General features: G+C 36.9%; 1 protein-coding gene across 3 annotated transcripts in view; it reads right to left on the reverse strand.

Annotated features, from left to right (window-relative positions):
* The window catches only part of Fs(2)Ket (Importin subunit beta Fs(2)Ket), a 103398-nt gene that overhangs the window by 9451 nt on the left and 70231 nt on the right, over positions 1 to 23716 (reverse strand). For all 3 annotated transcript variants that reach the window (XM_083138230.1, XM_083138223.1, XM_083138214.1), the window contains exons 11-15: positions 22356 to 22586; positions 19356 to 19463; positions 13045 to 13188; positions 11480 to 11700; positions 2040 to 2204 (exon numbers count right to left, since the gene is read on the reverse strand). In XM_083138230.1, coding sequence (XP_082994356.1) covers positions 2040 to 2204; positions 11480 to 11700; positions 13045 to 13188; positions 19356 to 19463; positions 22356 to 22586 — 869 coding nt within the window. The remainder of the gene's footprint in view (positions 1 to 2039; positions 2205 to 11479; positions 11701 to 13044; positions 13189 to 19355; positions 19464 to 22355; positions 22587 to 23716) is intronic.

Genomic DNA, 23716 nt, shown 5'->3' on the forward strand with positions numbered 1-23716 from the left:
TTCTCCATTTCACTCTGGTCACTTTGCGCATGGAGCTGGCTCATTTTTATTCTAGTTGATAAGTTCATGTCTATTGTAGATGTTATTGATGATGCCTTGGGAGGTTATGTGGTAGATTTCTGTCTGCAGGTCTTCAGTCTGCTATGTCAGGTTGATGAACTCTTGAAGAAGTTTGTCCATATGTTGTTTTTTGTTGTGTGGAGTAGCCTGAGAGTTTGTGCATGTATTGTGATCCAGACTTGGGTTTCCTGTATGCCAATCTCACTCAAGCTGGTTGGACTTGACCTTTTGTTCCTTGAGAAGTGCTACAAACAATGCTCCCCAATTATCTTACTGGTATCTCCCGTCTGTTAAGATCCATAATAAACCAGAAGCATAGTGAAATCAGTGTGCTAAGTGAAGTATACTACAACCAGTTTATACAAGGTTGAACTAAGTGGTTAGAATGAAATACCTATCTACATGTATCTGCTGAACCGATATCTTTAGATACAACATTCCCCCAGCTTGTTTATACGACTTTTGTCTAGAAAGTTTCGAGACAAGATGCTATAATTGGAAGTGGAATTAGAATTTGTGGCAGGTGGTACGTTGATTTCAGCTCCTCCTGTGACCTTGAAAGTGTTTCCGCAAGATTCCGCCAGGTGGTAGGGCAGCACATAGTAACACAGGTGTCTTCGCTGCAGCGGTATTGTGTTCTTGGTGATGATAGGAGCATGAATGTGAAAATCTAGCAGCGTGTGAACAAAGTTTTGTGTGAAGTTAGGAAAAACAGCCACGTAAACATGGACCATTATCCGGCAGGAGTACGGTGAGCAGTGATTATCAAGAGCATGAGTGGCACAAGAGTTTTGTGAATGGCAGGAAGTCTGTGAAGGATGAGCTTCCCTCCAGATGGCCCAGAGCTGTTGGAAAGGACTGAAAGTGACACCACCTTTGTGCAGCACATGATTGCCAAGGATAAAACATACCCACAAACCAAGCAACAAGTGCTGAATGATGGATGCTGGGAGACTATGACTAATGTTTTTAACTTCTTGAGAAGAGCAGGCCTCTCCCACTGTCAGGTTAATGTACAGAGTTTGACCTGTGCAGGTACCTTTACAACATTACACTTCTAGCCTTTCTCAAGGGGGTTTTTATACCCCTTTTTAACTATCAAGTAAGGAAAATGGGACATTTCCTCGTATATATACACTGAAGGGTGCAAAATGGCCATGTGTGTAAATGCACCCAAAAATCCTTGTTCACTCATTCATCCCTGTTCACCTACATTTTACAAAATGAAACATTAACCACACATCAGCAAGTCACATTACTTTACATACAATGGACATACCACCATAAATTTACATACCATTAATTTTCATTTATTAAAGTGACAGATGTTTGACCAGGTTTCCAAGCAATTGCTAAACGCTGCACATGCACCACACACAGTCTTAGCATAATCTTGGGTGACATGAAAACTACCTAGTCTGAGCAAGACATATCTGACCAGTATGAAATGTTGCCTTTCTTTCTAAACTTCACTTTCATGCAGCATGTCACTTGTCATCTTGGTGTCCCTATATCCAACCTTAGACCACCATTGATAATGAAGAATATAGTGGAATAGAAAAAGTGCATACCATTTGATGCATTTAATTGACATACTGATAAAATATTCTAGTAATATCGATTTTATGCTACTATTTGTAACATATATAACAAAGATTTTATCCTCAAAAATTCAAAAACCTTCCTTGTTTGAAAGAACTTGCATATTAAATATATTTGAGCACTACATTTTTACCCTACTTTCTCTCAGTCTTCCTTTTCCCCCAGAGACTTGAAGTGTTTCATTTTTTATCTACAAGGAAGGGTTCCTGGAAATTTTATGCATGTGTGAACATACATGTGTATTAGGTTATCGGCAACGAAATCTAATTAAGACTGAATCAAAGGTTAGTCTAAAATCAGTTCGAGCATCTACAGGTATCTAACAAATACAACTGTACGTAAATTCCCATGACTATAAGAATATTTAAAAAACTTACCAGCTAGAAACTGCATTTTTCAACTTTCGAATTTCCTTTGTAGCCCAAGTAGCTAAAGTTTTTGTTTTGGAAGCTCGTGAGCGACGGCCCTGAGTCAAAAGCTCAGTTATCGGATCAACATCTAGAAATTGCAACATTTGACTTCCAAACGCAGTACAGAGATCACTGAAAACAGAAAAATCCTTAATGAAGACTACAAGCAGTTAACGAACAACAGTTATGTTGATGTTCAAGTTACTCACTGATTATAAAAAAGATTAAATGTCTTTATTTTCAAATCAGTAGAACAGCGGAAATACAAATTTATGGCAGATAAAATTCACAAAAACAGTAAAAAAAATGGTACACATCTGTATAACTTCAGTGAAAACATGTCTTTGCTCCTCTGCATAAGAAATAAAAACATACGAAAATGGCTGTAAATTGATTTCACTTGTGTACACAGTTGATGCAAAGAAATGTTTGTAGTGCCTATCACGATCACAGTCTTCTAAATCAAAAATGCATAAAGGAAATTGCACTTTGACAAATGTATCTTCATCACAAAGGCATGATTCAAACATGCAGCCTCAATTGCCATGATGTTTTCATGTCTGATCAAATTTGATAATATTACACATAAAAAATATTCACTTTGTGAACAAATGCATTTTGTGTTACTTCAAAGAAAATTCATGTGCACCACAACTGAGATGTCACATTGAAAAAATTCAATGTCGGAAACTATCACTATCAGCTGATACAGGCTGTATTGGTTTTAGCAATAAAATAATCAACAATTTTACAGATCTGATATATCTATAAGTACAGGCATGCATATTTAGTTTTTGACGAAAACACGAAATGTGAAATAACACATTGTAATGTTAATTTTTCATGTTTCTGAAAGGTGTGAGGTGCATTTTCCTACCCTGTCTTCACACGAAATAATGCAAAATAAACTGCAAAATGCGAAATAGACTCAAACATGAAATTTAGAGATTATTTACAGACATGATACTTTCCAAAGTTAGAAATATCCTATGAGTTATGCAATTCACGGAAAATTGATTAATTCCGATGTAAATATTTGAGAAGCAGAAATGGACCCCTTGTACAGTCACGGACAATTCTGGTTTGTAACAACTCCATTAATTTTCAATGAGATTGTTACAACCCAGAAGTGGCCGTGACTGTACAAGAATACACTTAATGTTCTGGTAACGACATAAATGTGCTATAAGAAGCGGTATGTTTATTTTGTGTAGTAAGTGCAGTTTTTAAATGAAATTTGGGTTATATTCACATTTTTAAAACCAAAATGTCATTTTATATACCGCTTTTTTACCATTATAACAGCGAAATTTTATTTTATTTACCGCTTTTGAACCTGAAATTGACTGTTTTTGTACAGAAATTTTGCTTTCTTATTTACAAAAAATATGTGCCTCTATCCATAAGCAACATGAAATCCAGTCCAAAATTATGCCATTATTGTTAATTTTATGAATATAAGCATTTTTCCGTCGTATAAAGTTGGCTATGGGACAATCACAAGTCTCCACAAGTCTGGCAGCAAGAGCCTCATTAGTAGACGCATGGTAAATAAAAAAGCAACATTTCGGTACAAAAACAGTCAATTTTGGGTTCAGGAGCAGTAAATAAAATAAAATGTCAGTGTTATAGCGGTCAAAAATCTGATCAAAAGCAGTATATAAAATGACATTATGGTTTTAAAATTGTGAATATAATCCTAAATTTGATTTAAAAACTGCACATATTACACACAAAACATACATATCCCTTTTTATTGCACATTTATGTAGTTACCAGAGTATTAAGTTTATTCCTGCATAAAGAGGCCATTTTTGCTTCTCAAATATTTACAGCAAAGTTAACAAATTTTCTGTGTATTGCATAACTCACAGGATAATTCAAACTTCAGTGTGTGTCACGTCTGTAAATAAACTCAAAATTTCATGTGTTATTTCTAGAGGCATGCAAATTTCGTTTTTGACGAAAACATAAAATATGAAATAACATGCTGTAATGTTCATTTTTCATGTTTCTGAAAGGTCTGAGGTGCATTTTTCTACCCGGTTTTGTCATGAAATAATGCGAAATGAAATGCAAAATGCGAAATTGACTCTTAAACACGAAATTTACCGTTTATATACCGACACGACACTTTCTGAAGACTGAAGTATCCTGTGAGTTATGCAATTCACGGACAATTGATTAATTCTGCTGTAAATATTTGAGAAGCAAAAATGGACCAGTTACTCTGGCAACTACATAAATGTGCTATTAGAAGGGAAAAGTTTATTTTGTGTAATAAGTGCAATTTTTAAATCAAATTTAGGATTATATTCACAATTTTAAAACCAAAATGTCATTTTATATAGCACTTTTGATGTGATTATTCACCGCTATAACACCGAAATTTTATTTAATGGAAGAGAGGTTGTTAAAATAGACGAGGGGACAAACACACATGAACAGTCCCCACAAGTTTGGATCCGAGTAAAAATGTAACAAGAGGTTGACCTTTCACTGCACACTGAAAGACTCACCACTTATACCCCAGATGAACAAGTATTGCTCAGGAAATTGTCGGTGAAATATTCTCATTCATTTTTCTCTTACATCCTGTGTGTTTTATCAAACTGATTTTTACATAGGCTGGTGCAGAGGCTGTCAGAAGCTTGTTTGCATTGTGTTTCAATTACTGAACCTTCCGTTGCATAAAACAAAGATAATAAACATGGTGATGGACACCTATTTACAGTTTCTTTGTATATTCTTTTCAGTGAACAGTGTTTCTGAGCATTCATTTGGTATTCTCTACTTTGTGAAGTCTAATGAAACACACATGCATTATCCTGCCACCAAATGACACTGTACGTGATAGCTCACGAACAGAAAAGAAACCCTTTGTCATATCCACAACAAATCTTTGGAGCACACTTTGCATTTTTATTAGGGATGGGACCGATTAATCGGTACTCTATCGGTATCTGCCGATATAGGCATATCGGTGTATCGGTTTATCGGTAAAATTACCGATTATTTTACCGATCCAATATATCGATTATTATCTGATAATTTAGTGCAAAATTCTGCCATTTTGTGTTAATTTTTATGGATAATATCCATGCCCTACTTTCTAAAAAGTAAATGTCTAAATATGCAATTTATCTTGCACTGCAGTCACATTGAAACACACATTTATTAAAGAGGTCATTGAACCTTTCAGGTTCTTCAAGGACCATTTCTAATTTTATATCGGATCGGTAGAATATCGGTTATCGGTAAATTTTATATCGGTACTTTATCGGTATCGGCCAAAATTTCATATCGACCCATCCCTAATTTTTATATATGTTTGGAGGTGTAGAAAAATACAGGATGCCCAGTTGACATGGTGCCTGAAATTTCAACGAGTTCACATGCGCAAATTTCCATTACCTTTTCTAAAATAACGAGTACAGAATAAGTTCTTAAATCTCTGTGTGCTTTCTGTAACAAGTATATTTTTAAATCAGAATAACCAACATGCCATTATAAATTCTTGCAGTGTTGCTATCAGAATTTTAAAATATGCAGCGATATATATGGCAGAGTCCGCCATCTATTATTATGTATTGAATGGTTATTTATGCTGTTACTGGTAGAATTAGGAAGGCCACTCCAACGCAAGAATTAATTACTGGACACACATACTTTAGGTAAATAAAAAAGCAAAACTTCAGTGTTACAGTGGTGAAAAATCGGATCAAAAGCTGTATATAAAGTAGGGATGGGACCGATTAATCGGTACTCTATCGGTATCGGCCGATATAGGCATATCGGTGTATCGGTTTATCGCTAAAATTACCGATTATTTTACCGATCCGATATATGATAAATATCTTATAATTTAGTGCAAAATTCTGCCATTTTGTTGTAATTTTTATGGACAATCTCGATGCCCTACTTTCTAAAAAAGTAATTGTCTAAATATTCAACTTCTTTTGCACTGCAGTCACCTCGAAATACACATTTGTTAAGGAGATCAAGGAACATTTCATGTTTTTCAAGTACCATATCTAATTTTATATCTGATCGGTAGAATATCGGTTATCGGTACCGGTAAATTTTATATCGGTACTTTATCGATATCGGCCAAAATTTCATATCGGCCCATCCCTAATATAAAGTGACATTCTGGTTTCAAAATCGTGAATATAATCCTAAATTTGATTTAAAAACTGCACTTACTACAGAAAATATACATATCCCTTCTAATAGCACATTTATGTAGTTACCAGAGTATTAAGTTTATTCCGGTATAAAGGAGTCCATTTTTGCTTCTCAAATATTACAACAGAATTAATCCATTTTCCATGAATTGCATAACTCACAGGATAATTCAAACTTCAGAAAGTGTCACGTCTGTAAATAAAGTCTAAATTTCGTGTTTAACCCTTAAAGGACGGGCTGCGACATGGGTGTCACACCAGGTATTTCCCTTAAGGATGGCTTGTGACACCTGTCGCAAGTTTTTTTTTTTTAAAAAAAAAAAAAGCGTCGCTTCTTTTTTAATTGTCATTCCTGGTGCCAAAAGCACGGATGGGGGCAGAGGAAGGGGGAGGCGGCAGGGAAAGAAAGTCAAAAGCCTCCAGCTGCCAATAAAGGGTTGGAAAACTGCCTAATGCTCTTTGCTGTTTCACAAAACTGCACAGTAGGATTACAAAGTAAGTACAGGAAAACCTCGTTAATACGATATTTGTTAATACGAAGTACCCTTTAATCCGAAGTTCTTCCCATTCCCCAGCCGATAAGATAGGATTTATAATGTATTTCAGTACGGATAAATCGAAATACGGATAATTTTTAATACGAAGTTGTTTACAAGACCCTTCAGCAAAACTGGTTTCGCTTAATTCGAAGTAGACACCTGCGTAAGTCGACAAGAGAAGATCGAATGTGGAGAGAGCTTGGACGTTATTTTTAACTTGACCTTGACACGTTTCCTTGTCCTAAGAGCTGCTGACAACTCGAGGGAAGCAGCCCAAAATGCCCGCTGGACGCTGGACATTGGCATTCTTTGTCAATGTGCATGACAGGTCAAGCTCTTTCCCCGCTGAATGTGCCACCTTGGAAATATTCACCAGTGCTAGATGAGAAATGCGAGATAAGATAGCACGAATGTTCCAAAATACAAGACGCGTGATGCCTGGAAGTCTCACCCACCTGTCTAGCTCTGAGCTCAAGGTACAGCAATTTCCCGTGAGCGAGCAACTTTTGGCCTGGTAGCCGACAACTTCCGGTAACCACTTTCTAAGCACTATCATTAAAACTGTGTTCTTTGTGCCCTGTTGAACTTCATTAAAAAAAAAAAGGGAAACTGTTACAGATAATCAAAGCCGTATAGGCAAACTAAAGATCGTCAACCCGCTTAATGCGTTGTCATCTAGGTTTCCCGCAAAAGTTGAAGTTGATCTTACGTATGTTGCAACTCCAGTTTCCCACTTCATACCCAACTGTGCCGGTCATAAAATTTGCCAAAACAGTGTTTTGTTGTCTGAGTGACTTCTCCCCTTTATCTATCAGCAAACGGGGGGGTCCCGTTGCTAACTGTTTCGGCCACGATTTTCTTGCTCGTGTGCACACACGGGCTCCTTTCCTTTGGCGTCTAAAAAAGGAAAAAGTTTCTGAATACCTTCTTTAAAACGAATAAGTACAATAAATGTGACCCCCTTCCTTCTCCTACAACAGCCCATTATCCGCCACTGGTGTGCATGGTAATGTGATAATTTGCTGATAAAAGTCTTCGACAACTGCCTTATCTTTAAAATGCCAATGATTTCCCTTCTGCCACCTGCTGCTCTAACTTCCAGCCGGTCTCATTGTGTTTACCCTGCAGCTGGCCCCAGTGTTTAGTCTAGCGGCTGGAAACTCTCGCTTGCCGATAACTGCATCCAGTGCGAAGGAATAAGCTTCATTGTTTTGAATCTCGCAAAGCCATATAATCCCGCTCTTCTTCAGAACCATTAGCGTGCTGCTGTTAAAAAAAAAAAAAAACTGCAATGCTCAATGTAGGAATACAGGAAAAGTTTTGGCCGACGCAAGTTTCCTAAAGCTTGTTTTTAGTTCTTTTTATGCTGATGAGCTAAGCGGGACTAAATATACAGTTTAAAGTGGGATCCAAACCAGAGTGATTATCGAGTGTGGTGTCGTAGGATACACACGCAAACAGATCGCAAGTTGTGTGTTTACTTTTTCAGAGTGGATTACAATGCAAGTTGAGGAAGAGTTTGAACTGATCCCTGCAAAGGGGGAGGGGGCGAATATGAAGTTAACTGAAGCAAAGAATATGACTTTTTTTAGGATGTGTTTTAGACAGCCGGTGCCAGGGAAAGGTCCCGTCTCTTTGCTCGCGCCAGTGTGACTATTGTCAAGATTCTTCCGAGTTTCACTTAAACGAGATTGTAGGTCTCTCGTGCAAACGGGTTTCATATGAACTAAAATTGTACGAATTTCGGGGAAGAGCAACGACTTTGCACAATTAAAAGAAAATACCGTTTTTTAGAAGACTTTTTGCCAAGACATGCATCCCGTGCACAACCGGTTGTATAACTAGGCAGGATAAATGGTGTTAACCGTCTCCTTGGAATCTTTGTGTCCGCATTAAGCTCCGTGTTCTCATTTTGTGTAACATTTTTTACACTTTCTTTAAAACGTACAATATTATTATATAGTACATATAAAGCTTATTTTCTGAGCTACCACCAAGTATAAAACATCCTTTGGGGGGGTAATTTATACTCTACTTTATTTACACCTGAAAACAGGCGCCATCTTGAAAAGTTTGGATAACTCGAAGTCGTTTAATACAAAGTTGACATTTTTTGGTCCCTTGAACTTCCTATTAACGAGGTTTTCCTGTATTGTTGAATGATTTGCCTTGTTTGTGTTGGATATGCTATTTTTAGCCCCTTGCATCACGTGTTTACTTAGGTAAGTTGCTGAGGAGGGTAGGTATGACAGACTAACGAAGCGAGTTGGACGAATTGAAATTAATCGGTTTGAACTTTTGTTCAGCATGTGTGCGTTTCCCCAGCTCGTGGCGTGTGACCAGCGGCGAGCTGTGTCATTGAGGCTTTTTTCTCCTCCAACTGCAGCTTATAAGCCTCCTCTTAGAGGAGGGGAAGAGGGGTATCTGTGTCGGGTCCTCAAGGTCCGTCAACAACACCCAGACTGGCTCTCTACATGCCTGTGGAGGCAAAGGAGCAGTGAAGGTGCAGGTTTTGTGCAGAGGGGAAAAAGAAAACAAATTTCCAGTGTCCAGAATGCAATGTTCCCCTCTGCACCTTATGCTACCCAAAGTACCATGCCCAGTAGAAGGTACATGGCAGCCAGGAAGAGTCAAGGTAAGATCAATTATCTTTTGTAGCTTCGAATTTTTTTGCTCTATATTGAAAAATATTACTTTTCTCCAAAAGTATTACAAATAAGTGCATATTTTTTTTTACATTAATGGCAAATATACCAGGCATTATGCGGGTACCTTTTGGAAATTCATGTCCTGGCGTAGCCTGCATGGGGGTCCGATGAATTTCAAATTAGTTTCAAAATAGTTACTTCCTTATTTTTATTTTGCTTGTAACTGATTATGGAATTTTTTCCCCCCATCAAGATTATATCCCAAAATATACTGAACGAATATCATTTGTACCTCTAACGTACTTAGTCCCGGAAACATAAAATTTAATTTAGAACCATGCAGAATTTCAAATTTTCCACTGAAAACAGGCTCGACCTTAGTGCAAATACCTGGAAAATCAGTGTCAGCATCCAAGGATTAATAGTTTATTTCGCATTTTGTAATTCATTTCGCATCATTTCGTGACAAAACAGGGTAGGAAAATGCATCTCACACCTTTCACAAACATGAAAAATTAACATTACAATGTGTTATTTCACATTTCATGTTTTCGTCAAAAAAGAAATATGCATGCCTCCATGATTTGCTTTATTTTACTTCGCTTCTGTGCCACTTTTGGTTAATTGCGAAGATAGGGATGAGTGATGAAATTGATGAATGGACACTCCCAAACATCCATGCCCAGGCCTGGATTCGAACCCGGAACCCGTAGCATCGTAGCACGATGTGCTAACTACTCTGCCACAGGAGCATGCTTCCATGCCTCTAGTAATTACTTTTATTTTAACTTGTACTAATTAATAAATTAAATATTTTAAGGTCGCAGTTCAAAACGTGCAGCATTATCTAAGTTGGATTCAAGGCATTCTTAGCCCATATTTGTCATATATGCCAGCTCCTGGCTCCTGAGAAAAAAGAGCTAGCACCTGATTTATGTCTAATTTTGTCTAGCCCTGTACGTTTTGGAAGGGGAGAATCGCTCCCCAACCATGAGAAAAAACCATTGGAGCTTAAAAAGTGCACCCACGCACCAAGTAACAAAGAAACACACGGAAAGAATATACAAATAAAGAACAGAACAACTAAAAACCCTTCCAAAGTTGGATTTACACACAACAAACCGTAAATTTCAAAATGAATAAATGTAGATAATACATTAACTCGGTGATTCTCAAACTTTTTTTCTCATTGTATCCTTTAGTCGTAACTAAATGTCTAACGTAAACCCCGCAATTAGTTTGACCCGAATAGTGGACTTTTGTGGCTGCCTGATTGGTGGGGCATTTTTGATATATTGGAGTCGTTTATCTGTAATAGAGCAAAATGGCATTTCGGGTATATGTGGGAAGATGGTAAACTAATAAACATTATAATCCTACCTTTATTATTTTATTGGGTATTTCCTTAGCAATCTTAATGATTAGTTAGAAGAATAAAAATGTGAAACATGTATTCTAAGAAGTGTATAAAAAACTTAATATTCATTTATTTTTTTCCAGAGTTATTGAAAAAAGTAAAGAACAAAAATAAGCTTGTAAACAAACTGTGAAGCACAATTTTGGAGCTTTTTATATTGTAAATCCTCAGTTTCTAGATGGATGTGCCTGCATAGCCTAACACAGTTTCTTGATGTCTGGTTATGCACTTAAAAATTTCAAGCAAAGATTCGACTCCAAATGTAGTCTATTATACGAATGGGTATTTTATTTGAAAACATATGAAACAATGGTTGATTTCACATTTCTGTGTTTTGTCAGTGACAAAATTGACCTTAATTTCCTGTTGAGTGTTAAAAGTCTAAAACAATTAAGTTTGCTCTACACACTGCAGCAAAAATGTTGTTATGTGGGTATTCTCAGACATTTCTCTTCCGAGCTGATCATGCACCCCCTTCAAGTAGCTCATGTACCCCTGGGGTACACATACCACAGTTTGAGAACCACTGCATTAACTGATATGCAAGGAAGACAAAATTAATGTTGTGTACAATGATCACAGACTTGTAATATTTTTCGTAAAATTTTGAACTTACCCTACAAGACCAGCACATGCTGCTATGTTGCTGTCTGAGTGATCCCCATCTTGTGCAACTAAAATAATAAATCTGACAATAAACTCCATATGGGGCACCAAAAGCTGAACGTCTGCACTGGGAGCATTGCCATCGCCTTTTAGACCCTGCACAATACCAGTGTATGCTTCTAATACTCCTTCACGCAATTCGTTCAAATAGTCCACCATATCGTAATCAGTCTGAAACAAAAATATAATTGTAGTGTCAGAAATACCCTTTCATAAACAAATAGTGAAGAAATGAAATTAATTAAATTATACTCTGATTGTATTTCTCACTTGAAGCATTTTGATGCTATCCACAACTGCCCTCAGCTACATGAAACTATGTCAAAATCACAGTGTCAAAGCATTCCAAATGAAGGAGTACCATCACAGTACGTGCAACTAAGTCAAATCTTTTTATTTGTGCACTTCAAGAGTTCCTTATTTTCTTAATGTATGGTGTTACATTCAATAAATCCAGTGAAGCTTCATTGTTTTTTTCAGGAGGCTATAGCTAAAGACTAAAAATTCAAGAAATGCAGAATCTGAGATTATTTACACATATTACTATACTAGGACTGGTAGTTTAATAAATGTGTCTTCATGCAGGGTGGATTATGTAAAATCCAGGAATGAAAAACTGGAGTTCCATTCTATTCTTAATGCCAGAGTTGATTGAAAAATAAAATTGAAACATTCTTAGAGAGATGAAATTTATTTTTAATTCAATTCAGGATATGCGAGGTATAATATTAAGATTATTCTTGAATCATTTTCTATGGAATTCTGCTTTAGGTTTCTTACGTGAATATAAAGGTATAATTCGTATACTCTGGTTTTGTAAGGTAGAGTTTGTTTAAAAGGCAAAATACATTAACACACATCACGTAAGTCCCAATTATTCAAGGTCTTTATGAAATATTTTTAACTTTATATCTGATAGGTAAATTATATGAAAGGTTTGGGTGTAAAACAGAGTAAGTGACATTTTGGTCATTTCTGAATTCATTAAGAAAAAAGGTTATTAGAAGTTATACTGTAGATAAATTGTTTTTGTGTTGCATTTACCAATTTCAGGCTTCATTGAGTCCAATCCAAATTGTACGAGATGGCAATTTCACTCAAAAATTGAAGGATGACACATTTTACTTTGCAACTCAAAAATGACCAAAATGTCGCCATGTTTTACACCAAAGCCCTTCATATATTGTTAGTTTTGGTACCGGTATTGACAAAATTTCATATCGGTGCATAAGATATATCAAGATTAGTAAAAATATCTCCAATTTTACCGACAAAGCAAAATGAGTAAGTTACCAATATAGTGTGCCACCCTTAAGAAAGTTCATTTCTGGGCCAAATTTACCATGTGAACATTTAGATATTGACACCACACAATGGTTATCAACTTATATCAGTTGTTAAAAAGTCCTCCAGCAGTGATGGCTCTCAGAGCAGAAATGACACTAATTCATCATAATCTATCTCCATATAAAAATGATGCAAATACATATTATTCTCAGGAGTAAAAATACATACTTTATCTACTTGTGCCTGAGATGCCTGCAGCAACGTTTGCAGAACTACGTCAAGGTATTTCTTAAATTCTGGTCCAACACTAAGGGCTATGTCTCCAAAGACAGAAAGAATTTGGGGCTTCACAGAACGATGTACTGTACTATCCTGTGGGGGGAAAAAAATCAATGAGTACAGTAAGAAATCTTCATATCTAACAGTTATTCATGAAATTAACCACAAAACTTCTTGATATTTTACATAACTCTTGTGTTTAATTTCAGTCAACATCAGGATGTTGAACACACACACTAAATTTCAGTGAGACTGCTGAGAAGGAAATTTTTATTAAGATAAAGAAAAACTTAAAATATAACATGATATATATCACTGGTATGAGACCATTTTGCTTCACGGAAAGTATGCACATATTCTTACACCTTGCCTTCAGGCATGAAAGAAAATCACATCTGCATATTTCCTTCACGCACCAATTTTGAGCGCTGGAGAGTTTTCGAAATTTTGACCCCTATTCTGCCCACACAAATGTATCACAGCATCAGTATATGGAAGGAATGGAAGTGAGATTGCATAAGGTTATGTTCCATCGTGGACATATGACTTTGTGTTTATGAATTATGTTGTCATAAACAGTTTAAGTGTCTATGACTAGTGACAATGTTACAACATGGATGTGTAAATAAACCCAATTGTTTCCACTACACGTGTGGACTGTATATTCCTATGAAACAAAAGAGAAATATTACTGCATTTTACAAAAGAGCCTATCGAGCATATTTTGGTGTTCAAGTCAGTGACCAACTCAAGCTGTGGGCACCGAACGTAGTTTATAACACATGTTGTGTTCATCTATTTAAAAAAAAAATCTAATTGGAACCAGGAGACCATGACAGATTGGTATTTCTATATTAGTGGCATAAACAGGAAGAACAAAGCATCACTGAAGTACCTAAAAGTTGATTCTCACTTTGAGGATTTGTGCACACATAGGAGAGACATTAAACAAGATCCAAAAATAGCACTGAGTGAGCATATGTTGACAAATGGGCACAAGATCAAGAAAGCACAAATGAAGGAGAAGAGAGAAAATGAAATAGAGAGAAAAGTAGCAGAGACAAAGCACATGTGCATAAACAGGGGAGACAAAATAAACAAAAACAAAGGGGAAATTGGTATAAAATGGGTGGAACTGATAAAAAAAGCATGTGGAAAGTAAGTTAGTTAAGTTTCCTGAGCCACCTTCAATTTTCTGCACAAAAATGGAAGATTTTATCATGCCAGAGGAGTTAAAGGAGAAAGAAAAGGTGAGTGGAACCAGGAGGAGGGGAGGGAAGACAAGAAGAGTAGGTTACAGGATGGAGGGGAGGGGGAGAAACAGCCAGCTGCAAGGAACACTAGGAGGAAATAAGGACACACATTCATTCCTTAGAAGTGTAGAGTGACCAGCCATGTGAGGTTGTGTTTTTCTATGTATATCTTAGTGTAGCTTGAGACGGTTCTTGGAACGAAACGTTGCAGATAAAATCAATAAAAACCACTAAAAATAACTGTGTTACATTATTTTGCATGTAAAAAAGCACCTTTGACTGCTTTCAAAAAACTTAATGCAAAATTTCCTTTGCAACAAAAAGGCTCCAAATTACTAGGAACTGTAGATGAAATACTGGAATCATTCAGAGTATTGGCATGCAGAATGAGTGTAAAAATTAAGTTCCTCCATGGCAATATTGATAACTTTCCCGAAAATTTAAGCAAACTTGGTGAGAAACAAGGTGAACATTTTCACGATGATATACGTAAAATCAATGGAATCCAGATACAGAGGGTGCTGGAATGCAGCAATGCTAGATGTCTATTGCTGGAGCTTAAAGGGAGAATCAACTGTCCAACATAGCAGAGTATCAAAATGTCACAATGTTTCATGTGATGAGGACCAGGAGTGAGGCATTGAATACTTCAGTTACATTGAAAAAATTGGGGGGTACGTGAATTCAAGCCCCTTTCAACCTGCTAGTGTTGCCAACCAAGTGCTTATTTTCTGACATCAGATATGTTGGCACCACTTGGCAACTTTGCCAGCAACAAACATGTGGGAAGGAAAGAGTGGGTGGGTGGTTCTACCTTTTTCTTGTATGTGTAGACAAAGGATTTTCTTGTCTGTAGCAAAACAATTGAGTTTTTGAGATAAACAAGTTATTTAGAGAATAAAAATAACAAATACTTAATCCAAAGTAGTATGCTTTTTTAACGGTGATTCATAATGTGTAACAGGTGACCTAAGATCATGAAGTTCCTTTTTCCCCACTACAAATAACAATCTGTTTACAAGCAGTCACTCAGTTGAAGATTCACCAAGCCTTTTATTGCCTGAATATGTTGGCAGTTTTGGCTTTAAAAATTATTATTCGGATGTATAAACACTGAAACAAATTGAAAATCTTCTGAAAACATAAATGTAATTCATATCTGAAATTCAACCAGCAAATGATTTTTTGTGTGATATACATTTTACACAATGATGCAGAAAGGTTTTCCAAAGAACTAAAATCTATAATTTGTTCAGAAGCTTATCGGAAATGAAAATGTTATACTTTTATTTGCAAATAATTTCTTCTTGGCAGACTTTATCTACGTGTGAATAACAAATGAGAAACAGTATTCAAACATCTTCTCTTTCCTCTCGCTAAACAAGGTAAGTTCTTCCCTGTTCCAACACACTGCCATGAAGGCATAGAAAGGGTGTATAGAGCGTCTCAACCTTAAAAGTCAGTATGGGTTAAATGGAGCGTGGGGTTGCCAGATCAACAAACTGAGTCACATCGAGTCGCTGTTAATCGCTAATGATTGCGACAAATTTACTTCCTTAATATCGTATAGGAAATCATCAAAATCTATGCATTTGATGCATTTTGGAAAAGAAAAACTATAGTTAACTCAAGATTTGCATGTAAATGTTTCTATTTCGACGTAACTATTTACCATTTTACATTTGCATATGTGTAATACATGATGCAACTATTGTTACTTCTTCCGTTGAATGTTGTATCCTTTACATAAACAGAATTAAATAAATGCAAAAACAAACATTAAGATACACTTTTTACGGAAAATAAAGCACACTGCACTTCCTATGAACCGGGGCACCTGCCTGCAACTGAATTGTAACCTTGGTGATGCGCAATGAATTTGATGCACGAGACAGCCCACATAAACAAACTACAATTGCGGAATAAATAACGGTACTGTGCAGCATTCTAAAACTAACTTCAAACAATGGTCAACACTTTTCTCGCTTGGTCTGCATGTGTATCGCGACAAACCGAAAAGTTTCTCGCTATCCAACTTTTTCATGTTACGGTCTGATGATTTATATAAAATATCCAATGTATATATATATATAACTCTCCTCGTAAGCAAAGTAATTCACTCAGGTGAAGAATATCATATCTACAAACATCATAGATCCCGTAGAAAAAAAAACTGGCAAAGTTGTTCACGCAGTTTGATATTTATGGCTTTTGAAGTATTTACTAGAAAAAAAATTAAGCGTTTTGCAAAATTGCATAATTATGAAAAATTCAGATCACATGAATTTATGACAGGTTATATAATGCAGTCAGTAAATAAGCATAAAAAACCCTACAGGATAATGATTTCAATGTTTGAAATTTTTTACTTTTACATTTTGTAACATCTCGAAACGCAGTGGTGGTAGAGAAGGCCAGAGCTATTGGCAAAACTCATGTATTAGAGAGAGAGAGAGGGAAGTACTCCATTTACTTCCATACTGACTTTTAAGGTTGACACACACTATAGAGTTAAGCATCCATTCTCTATCTCTGGTATTGAGTGATTAGAATGATTATTGGTGAGCCCAACTTAAGAGTTCAGTATGGGGCTTATGGGGACAGTGTTGCCGCATGGTGCACAGTGGAAGAAGGCTCCGGCGTGCATCAAACTTCTGCTGTAGTACACGCCGCAACAAAAGTTAGTGATTAACGGAACGGGTACTGTTCAATACAAGAATACAAATCATTTCGTCATGATTTGATGGGAAGCTGTTCTTTCATGCGGCTGTGGTACAGAGTAAAGACGGTCCATGGAGGGAGATATGCAAATAACTGTTCCCGAATATACTTGTCATACATCTTGCTGTCCATTTCATCGTGTACGTTGGCCGTGTTTTTTCCCTTTAAGTCCACTTTTTGCACAGAAAGGCTAATCGGGATTGGACCTACAGTTTAAACTGGGATCCGAACCACTATATGCCTCCAAAGGGTATCAAACCAGGACGTTACCACTGTGCCATCGAGGAGGCCTGTTTCACATTTATCGGCACACTGTCTTGTTTGAGACAAAACCGTGTTCATTACCGGCATGCACCAAAGCAAATCTCTCCCCCCCGACCTGTAAGTGCTCGCAAACAACTCGTAAGACCGCACAGAAAGTCTTGTTGTGTCTTTATTGTTTTGTCCCTCTATTCGTTTTGCACAGCAGCAGCTCGACAGTTATAGGCGGGTCTAGAGTATTTTTTTCTGGGTCGTGCACAGAATATGCTGTAAGCATTACGTAATATTGGAAATATAATGTGCAGATTTGCAACTTATTCGACACATCAAAGAGTGCCCTTATATCAGTGTTGTGCCCAGTGTTTTCGAAGGGGGAGGGGGGTAGTACGTATACTTTTTAGTAGCTGGTCCTCATATGCCATCTTCTCCTGTTGACCCTCTTCTTTTAGGAATACTTATCCAAGGGGGAGTTATGACCAGCATATACGCCCATTGGACACGTCACGTCATTCACATCAATATAATTGCAAGGGTTCGTTCTAGGTGTAATTTGTGGTTAGATGAACTAATCGGAACTGAGCCTTCAATGTATAATTCATCCTAGAATGTACCTCCACCAGGAAACTGAACCCAGGGTCCTTCGATTATAAGGGGATAGCATTAGCAGAATTTCCGTCGTCGCATTATAATCAAGTGATCCAGGGTTCGATACCTGCTGGAGGCAGGTATCTCACATAAAACTGCAGGTCCAGTCCCAACTAACCTATCTGCGCATAAAATTGGACTTAAAACTTAATCAATCAATTATTAGTAGAGGTGTGAAATAAAAGGAGTTCTATTGTATTTTTACTCATATAAAGGATAATTACAGAAAGGAGACTGCCATTCTTTTAACTATCTAGGAAAAATGGCTCGATCATTTTTTTTATCTTTTAATATGATGCTCTCAATACTTTTCATAATACTTAGTCATCAGTTTGGGAGGGGCAAGTGAACCTCCTCCCAAAAAATCCGGCAATGTATTATATACAATGTGCCTGGGAAGTTTCGCCGCACATCGCCTCGTATTAAAGTTATATTCGAAGTCGTTACCTCTTGACATTTTTTCTGCTCGTTTGGTGTTGCAAGAGGACCTTTAATCGCTTCGCTATTAATTTTGTAAACAGTTTTGAACGAAATTCCAGTCGTTTCAGCATTTTCGCCTGCAGTCCAACTAACACTTTTACCGGGATTTTTCTGTTTGAAGTATATTTATATTATTTATTACAATTTGTCTCTCTTTACTTGTAAGACTCTGGACACTTTTATGCTTGATAATACCACCCCTTGCCATTTTGCTGTTGTAGAATAATTATAATAATAAATTCCTTGAAGAAATACCCAAAATGAGAAAGCGCGTACGCAAACAACAAACCACTTGACCCCCGACAGGAGCCTATTCACGAACTTTTGCCTGGCCATTCCCCGCCCCCTTCCCTCTTCCCAACACGTGTTTGCAGCAAGTGGCAACCGTCCGACGGCTGTTAGTTTTAACTCCCCAAATCGTGGTAAACACAAGAAAGGAAAACGTCTTTTTTTGATGGTCCGAATTGCAAAAGAAGGTGTAAACCATCAAAGCCTTACATTTCCTCTGGTTTTTGCTTATTTATTATTTTCTCTTCGAATGATAACGACTTTTGTTTCTGACAGAAACACACTTGTTTAGGGGCGGTGATCTCAAAAGTAAAAGCCCATAAGGGCCCATACTGAACTCTTAACTTGGGCTCCACTATAGCTGCCCTTCCTCTCTCCTGTCTGTTGAGGGGCAAGGACATTGAAAAATTCCTACAAGAGATCACCCACAGTAGTAATAAAACTCCTCTTCCATCATTTGGCAGACAGATGCCCTGAAACTGAACGAACAACTACTTCTGCACATTTAAATATCAGTGGAGTGCAATCTCAAAAATCATACTACTAAAATATTGCAATGATTGTCTGCTGGGTGTTAATATAAATCATGCATTCCTCTAAGAATGAACTTACCCCTAAATTTTCTAGTAAAAGCATCATTATTTCATCACAGTATGGCAGAACTTTATTTTTCAAGGCTCGGCAAATGTCACCTGTTAGACCAACAGCTGCTCCACACACCTGAAAAAAAAAATAACACACACTTTTAAAAATTTCCAAAGTTGAAATACTAACAAAAACATGTATTAGGTACAGGCATGCATATTTCGTTTTTGACAAAACTGTAATGTCATTTTTTCAAGTTTCTGAAAAGTGTGAGGTGCATTTTCCTCTATACTTTGTCACAAAATTAACTGAAAAGTGCAAAATAAACTTTCTGAAATCTGAATTATCCTGCGAGTTATGCAAATCATGGAAAATTGATTAAAGTATTTCTGCTAAAAAAAATTGAGGAGTAAAAATGGACTTCTTTGCATACATAGTACTAAACTTAATACTCTGATGACTACGTAAATGTGTTATAGATAGGAAATCTTATTTTGTGAAATAAGTGGTTTCTAAAATCAAATTTAGGATTATATTCACCATTTTAACACAAATACTATTTCATATGCCACTTTTGATCACAAAATGACTTCCAAAACTTTGATCTTCTATTCACCATAAATATGTGGCTATGAATTACCAACCACTGCACATCAACCCATAAACTCTTATTTCACACACACAACATAGCTGACAGTAGCCATTATCGATTAATAGAGGCACATATTTTTGGTAAATAAAAAAGCAAAATTTCGGTACTCAATGTGTTTGAATTTTATTATTTTTTATTTTTTATTAATGCCACATTGGTGCCTCTGAATGCATTGAGTGGTAGACTCACAATCCCTGTAATGTATGCTGGTGTTACACATATTTAATAATGAACTAGTAAGAGCTAAATTCTTGAAATTGAGCAGGGGTCAGAATTTCATATTCAGACTCTAGACAATGTTAGTTTGTAGAGTACATATCTTCTTGAAACGTTACTTAATGTCCTAGTTTGTAATGGGTTCCTCTTTTCATTTTATGTAGATATTTAAAGTAGATAAAAATCTGCTTTACCCACATGCTCTATGGTTCAAAAGGTCAATGTATGGTGTGTAGAGGCACATACTTTTGGTAAAAAAAAAAGCAAAATTTCGGTGAGGGTGAGGGGTGGGGGTTGAGGAGAAATTTGTGGTTTTCCTGTCTAAGCATAGCACTGCTTTTCACTGCACGTTTCACTATTTTGCTGTATCTGTCTGTGGAGTCCTTTGCGATGGTACTCTAGGAGTCACAGTTTAGTTTTTCCATCACTTTTTTTGTGTAGTCGCTCTTTTGCATTATTACAAATTGGTCTGTTTTGTCCGATTTTAGGCACCAGCAATCATTAGCGTTAAACACTTGCTAAAATTGGATAGAACAGACTTAATTTTCTGAAGCACTGGGTTGGGTTTTCTTGTTTTGCTATTGGTGGTCACTTGTTGCAAGATACCGGCTGTTGTTGATCGAATGCTGTCAGAATCCTGAGGTTTGGGAGGGAAACAGGCTGCTTTTTCGGCTGCACATATAAGGTTAAGGTTTTTTTTTTTTATGATGCACAAGGATCTCCTCACCTGATAACATCCATAGTGTAGGCAGATAGTGATAAAATCGCAAGCATCAACATAGTGAACATGTATAATTCAATACCCATAAACCTAGCCCTAACATCAGTAGAAAGGTGGCTGACCATAAACAAAGTCCCTGCACTGAAAGTAGCCGAAACTGCCAATTTGCAAGAAGTGTGCTTAAGACACAATTATTTTCAATTTGAAAATAATTTCTATGAGGAATCTGAAGGCCTTGCAATGGGAAACCACTATTGGCTCCGATAGCAAACATAGTAATGCATTTGGCTGAAAAAAGCATACTCCAAACTCCGAAACTCAAATTCATCAGATATGGACGATGACACCATAGTCATATACAAAAAAAACCGAAGAGATCAACCTGTTGTTGGAAAAAATTGATAGCATCCACCGCAGACTAAAATTCACCATAGAACATGAAAAGCAGGGCAAAATCAATTTCTTGGACCTCACCATCAGCTGCGGGGGAAACAAATTCACAACCACAGTTTTCAGAAAACCAGATGCAGGCAACCAATATATCCATGCACTATCCAACCATCCACCCAAGCAAAAGGCCAACGTATGGCTAAACTTCTTCCGAAGAGCCTTCTCCTACTGTTCCAGAGAAGAAGACCTGAGGGACGAGATAGCAACCGTCACGGAACTGGCACTAAAACATGGATATACTGAATGTCAACTCTCCACAAGGTGCAGCAAAGCTGAAATCCAAGTCAGAGAACCTGCACCATCAACACAACTCACTCCACCATCGCAACCAGATCCCAATAACAAAACCAAGTGGTTTGCCTATCCCTACCACATCCAACCACCTTACCAAAGCCCTCCGCCCTTACAACATCCAAATAGCACACAAACCAACCTCCAAAATAGCTGACCAACTAAACACCCTCAACAATCTAGGTGTCTACGATGCTGATTGCGAGTGCAAGGCTCATTACATCGTCTGATCCATCAGGCCCATCAGTGAGAGAATTCAGCAGCAAAACTGCCCAACCCACCACCGGACTTGCCAAGCATATCAAATTCCACAACCATAAAGTTGAGAAAGTACATGTCAAATACAAAGCACACAATAAATACAAAAATTAAAGAAACACATGCCATCATGCACTACAACCATGAACTGAACATAGATAGTGGTCAGGCACACCACGCCTGGTTTCCGTTACTGCAGCAATTAACACCGGTGAACAGCAGACGACATATACGCACATACAGGCAACAGCAGCACACCTAGCGGCGATTTAGGAAAAAACAACATAAACGCGCCAAGGAACAACACAATGAATTCCAACGAGGACGGTAGCATTGGCTACTTAGATTAAAAGAAAATAATGTAAAACAGCTTTGCGGAAAACGTGAGTACCTTAATTATTTATTTCTTATTTTAAAAAAGTGTGAAAAAATATCTCACCTGATATTCTGCATGATTCTTTAAACCGAGGAATAAAAACTGCTTGAAAGCTTCCATATATTTCAAGAAACCTTCACCCAAAACTTCAACCAGTGTCGAAACAGCCATTAGTGCATCTTCTTGAACACCACCTGATTTACAGGAATTAGAGTTGAACATTTGCAGTAAAGCTGTCATTATTGTGTCTGAGATTTGAGGTGCATCATCGGGGGTAACTTTCCTGAGAACACTCTGTAAAAGGAATGACAATAGTGTTAACTTAGCAAATAATTAGTTACATGAAATAGAATGAATAAGTAGCAAAGAACTTAATGCAGAGAACCAAGAAATAACAGCATTCAAAGTTAACACAAAAAAAAATTCAGAGATAAAATTTTAGGGTTGAGCCCACTTTCAAGGGTTTCCGATACAGTTGCAAATCCCCATGAATATTTGCACATTGTAACAATTTAGATTTGTACAGAATAATTACAGATGTTAATATATTATTTCATGGCAGAAAACTTGCCAAGCTTTAGTGGATAAATCCAAACACAAAAGGGTGAGTAAGGTACATGTGAGACTCTGTTATAGACTTCAGATCAATATTTTGATTGTATGGATTCAATTGCCAACTTGCCACTATTGCAACATTCAGGGTGCCTACAGTTGCATAAAAACAAAATTCTGACATTTCCAGCTCAAGAACCAAAATTTTCCAGATCAGATCACAGGAACAATTAATGTGCATGAACGTAAGTGTGCGAGGTCATTCACTATATTTTAACTAAGCAGCACACAAAATTTTACAATATTAACTTCAAACGCAGAAGTAATAATGTGAAAAATTAAATGGTATTTGACTATTGGGAGGGAGAAGGAAGAAGCATCAAAGATAAGTTTCTATGCAATCTTTGAAATGTATGAATTAATGATTAACAAAGATTTTTTTAAAAAAAAAAAATCCCTTACTTGTCCAGGATTTCCCACACTGGTACACACCCTGAACATAAACTACATTTCAGCAACATGTGTCTTTCACTGAATCTGCACTTGCACTTGCAGCCATCACTCCTTTGCCATTGGCTGATCCATTTATTGCCATGTGCTTAAATGGTTACAACTAACTCAAACATAGAATTAATTTATCTGACCTTTAAAACAGCTGAAGGTTTATGCGTGACAATCACACTATTACATTAACCATCATTTAATTATGAAATACCATTTTGTTCTAGATCTGCATTGGTTCAGCCTAGTAAAATTTGTATGCCCAGTTCATCCACGGTCTGTTAAATTTTAGGGATGTGATATCACATTGAATCATTCTTCCAACTATGACTAAGGCAAAGTGAGCTTTAGCATGGCTTATTGGTTCCCAA

The sequence above is a fragment of the Lepisma saccharinum genome, chromosome 1, assembly GCF_977018435.1.
Source record: "Lepisma saccharinum chromosome 1, izLepSacc3.1, whole genome shotgun sequence".
Taxonomy (NCBI): Eukaryota; Metazoa; Arthropoda; class Insecta; order Zygentoma; family Lepismatidae; genus Lepisma; species Lepisma saccharinum.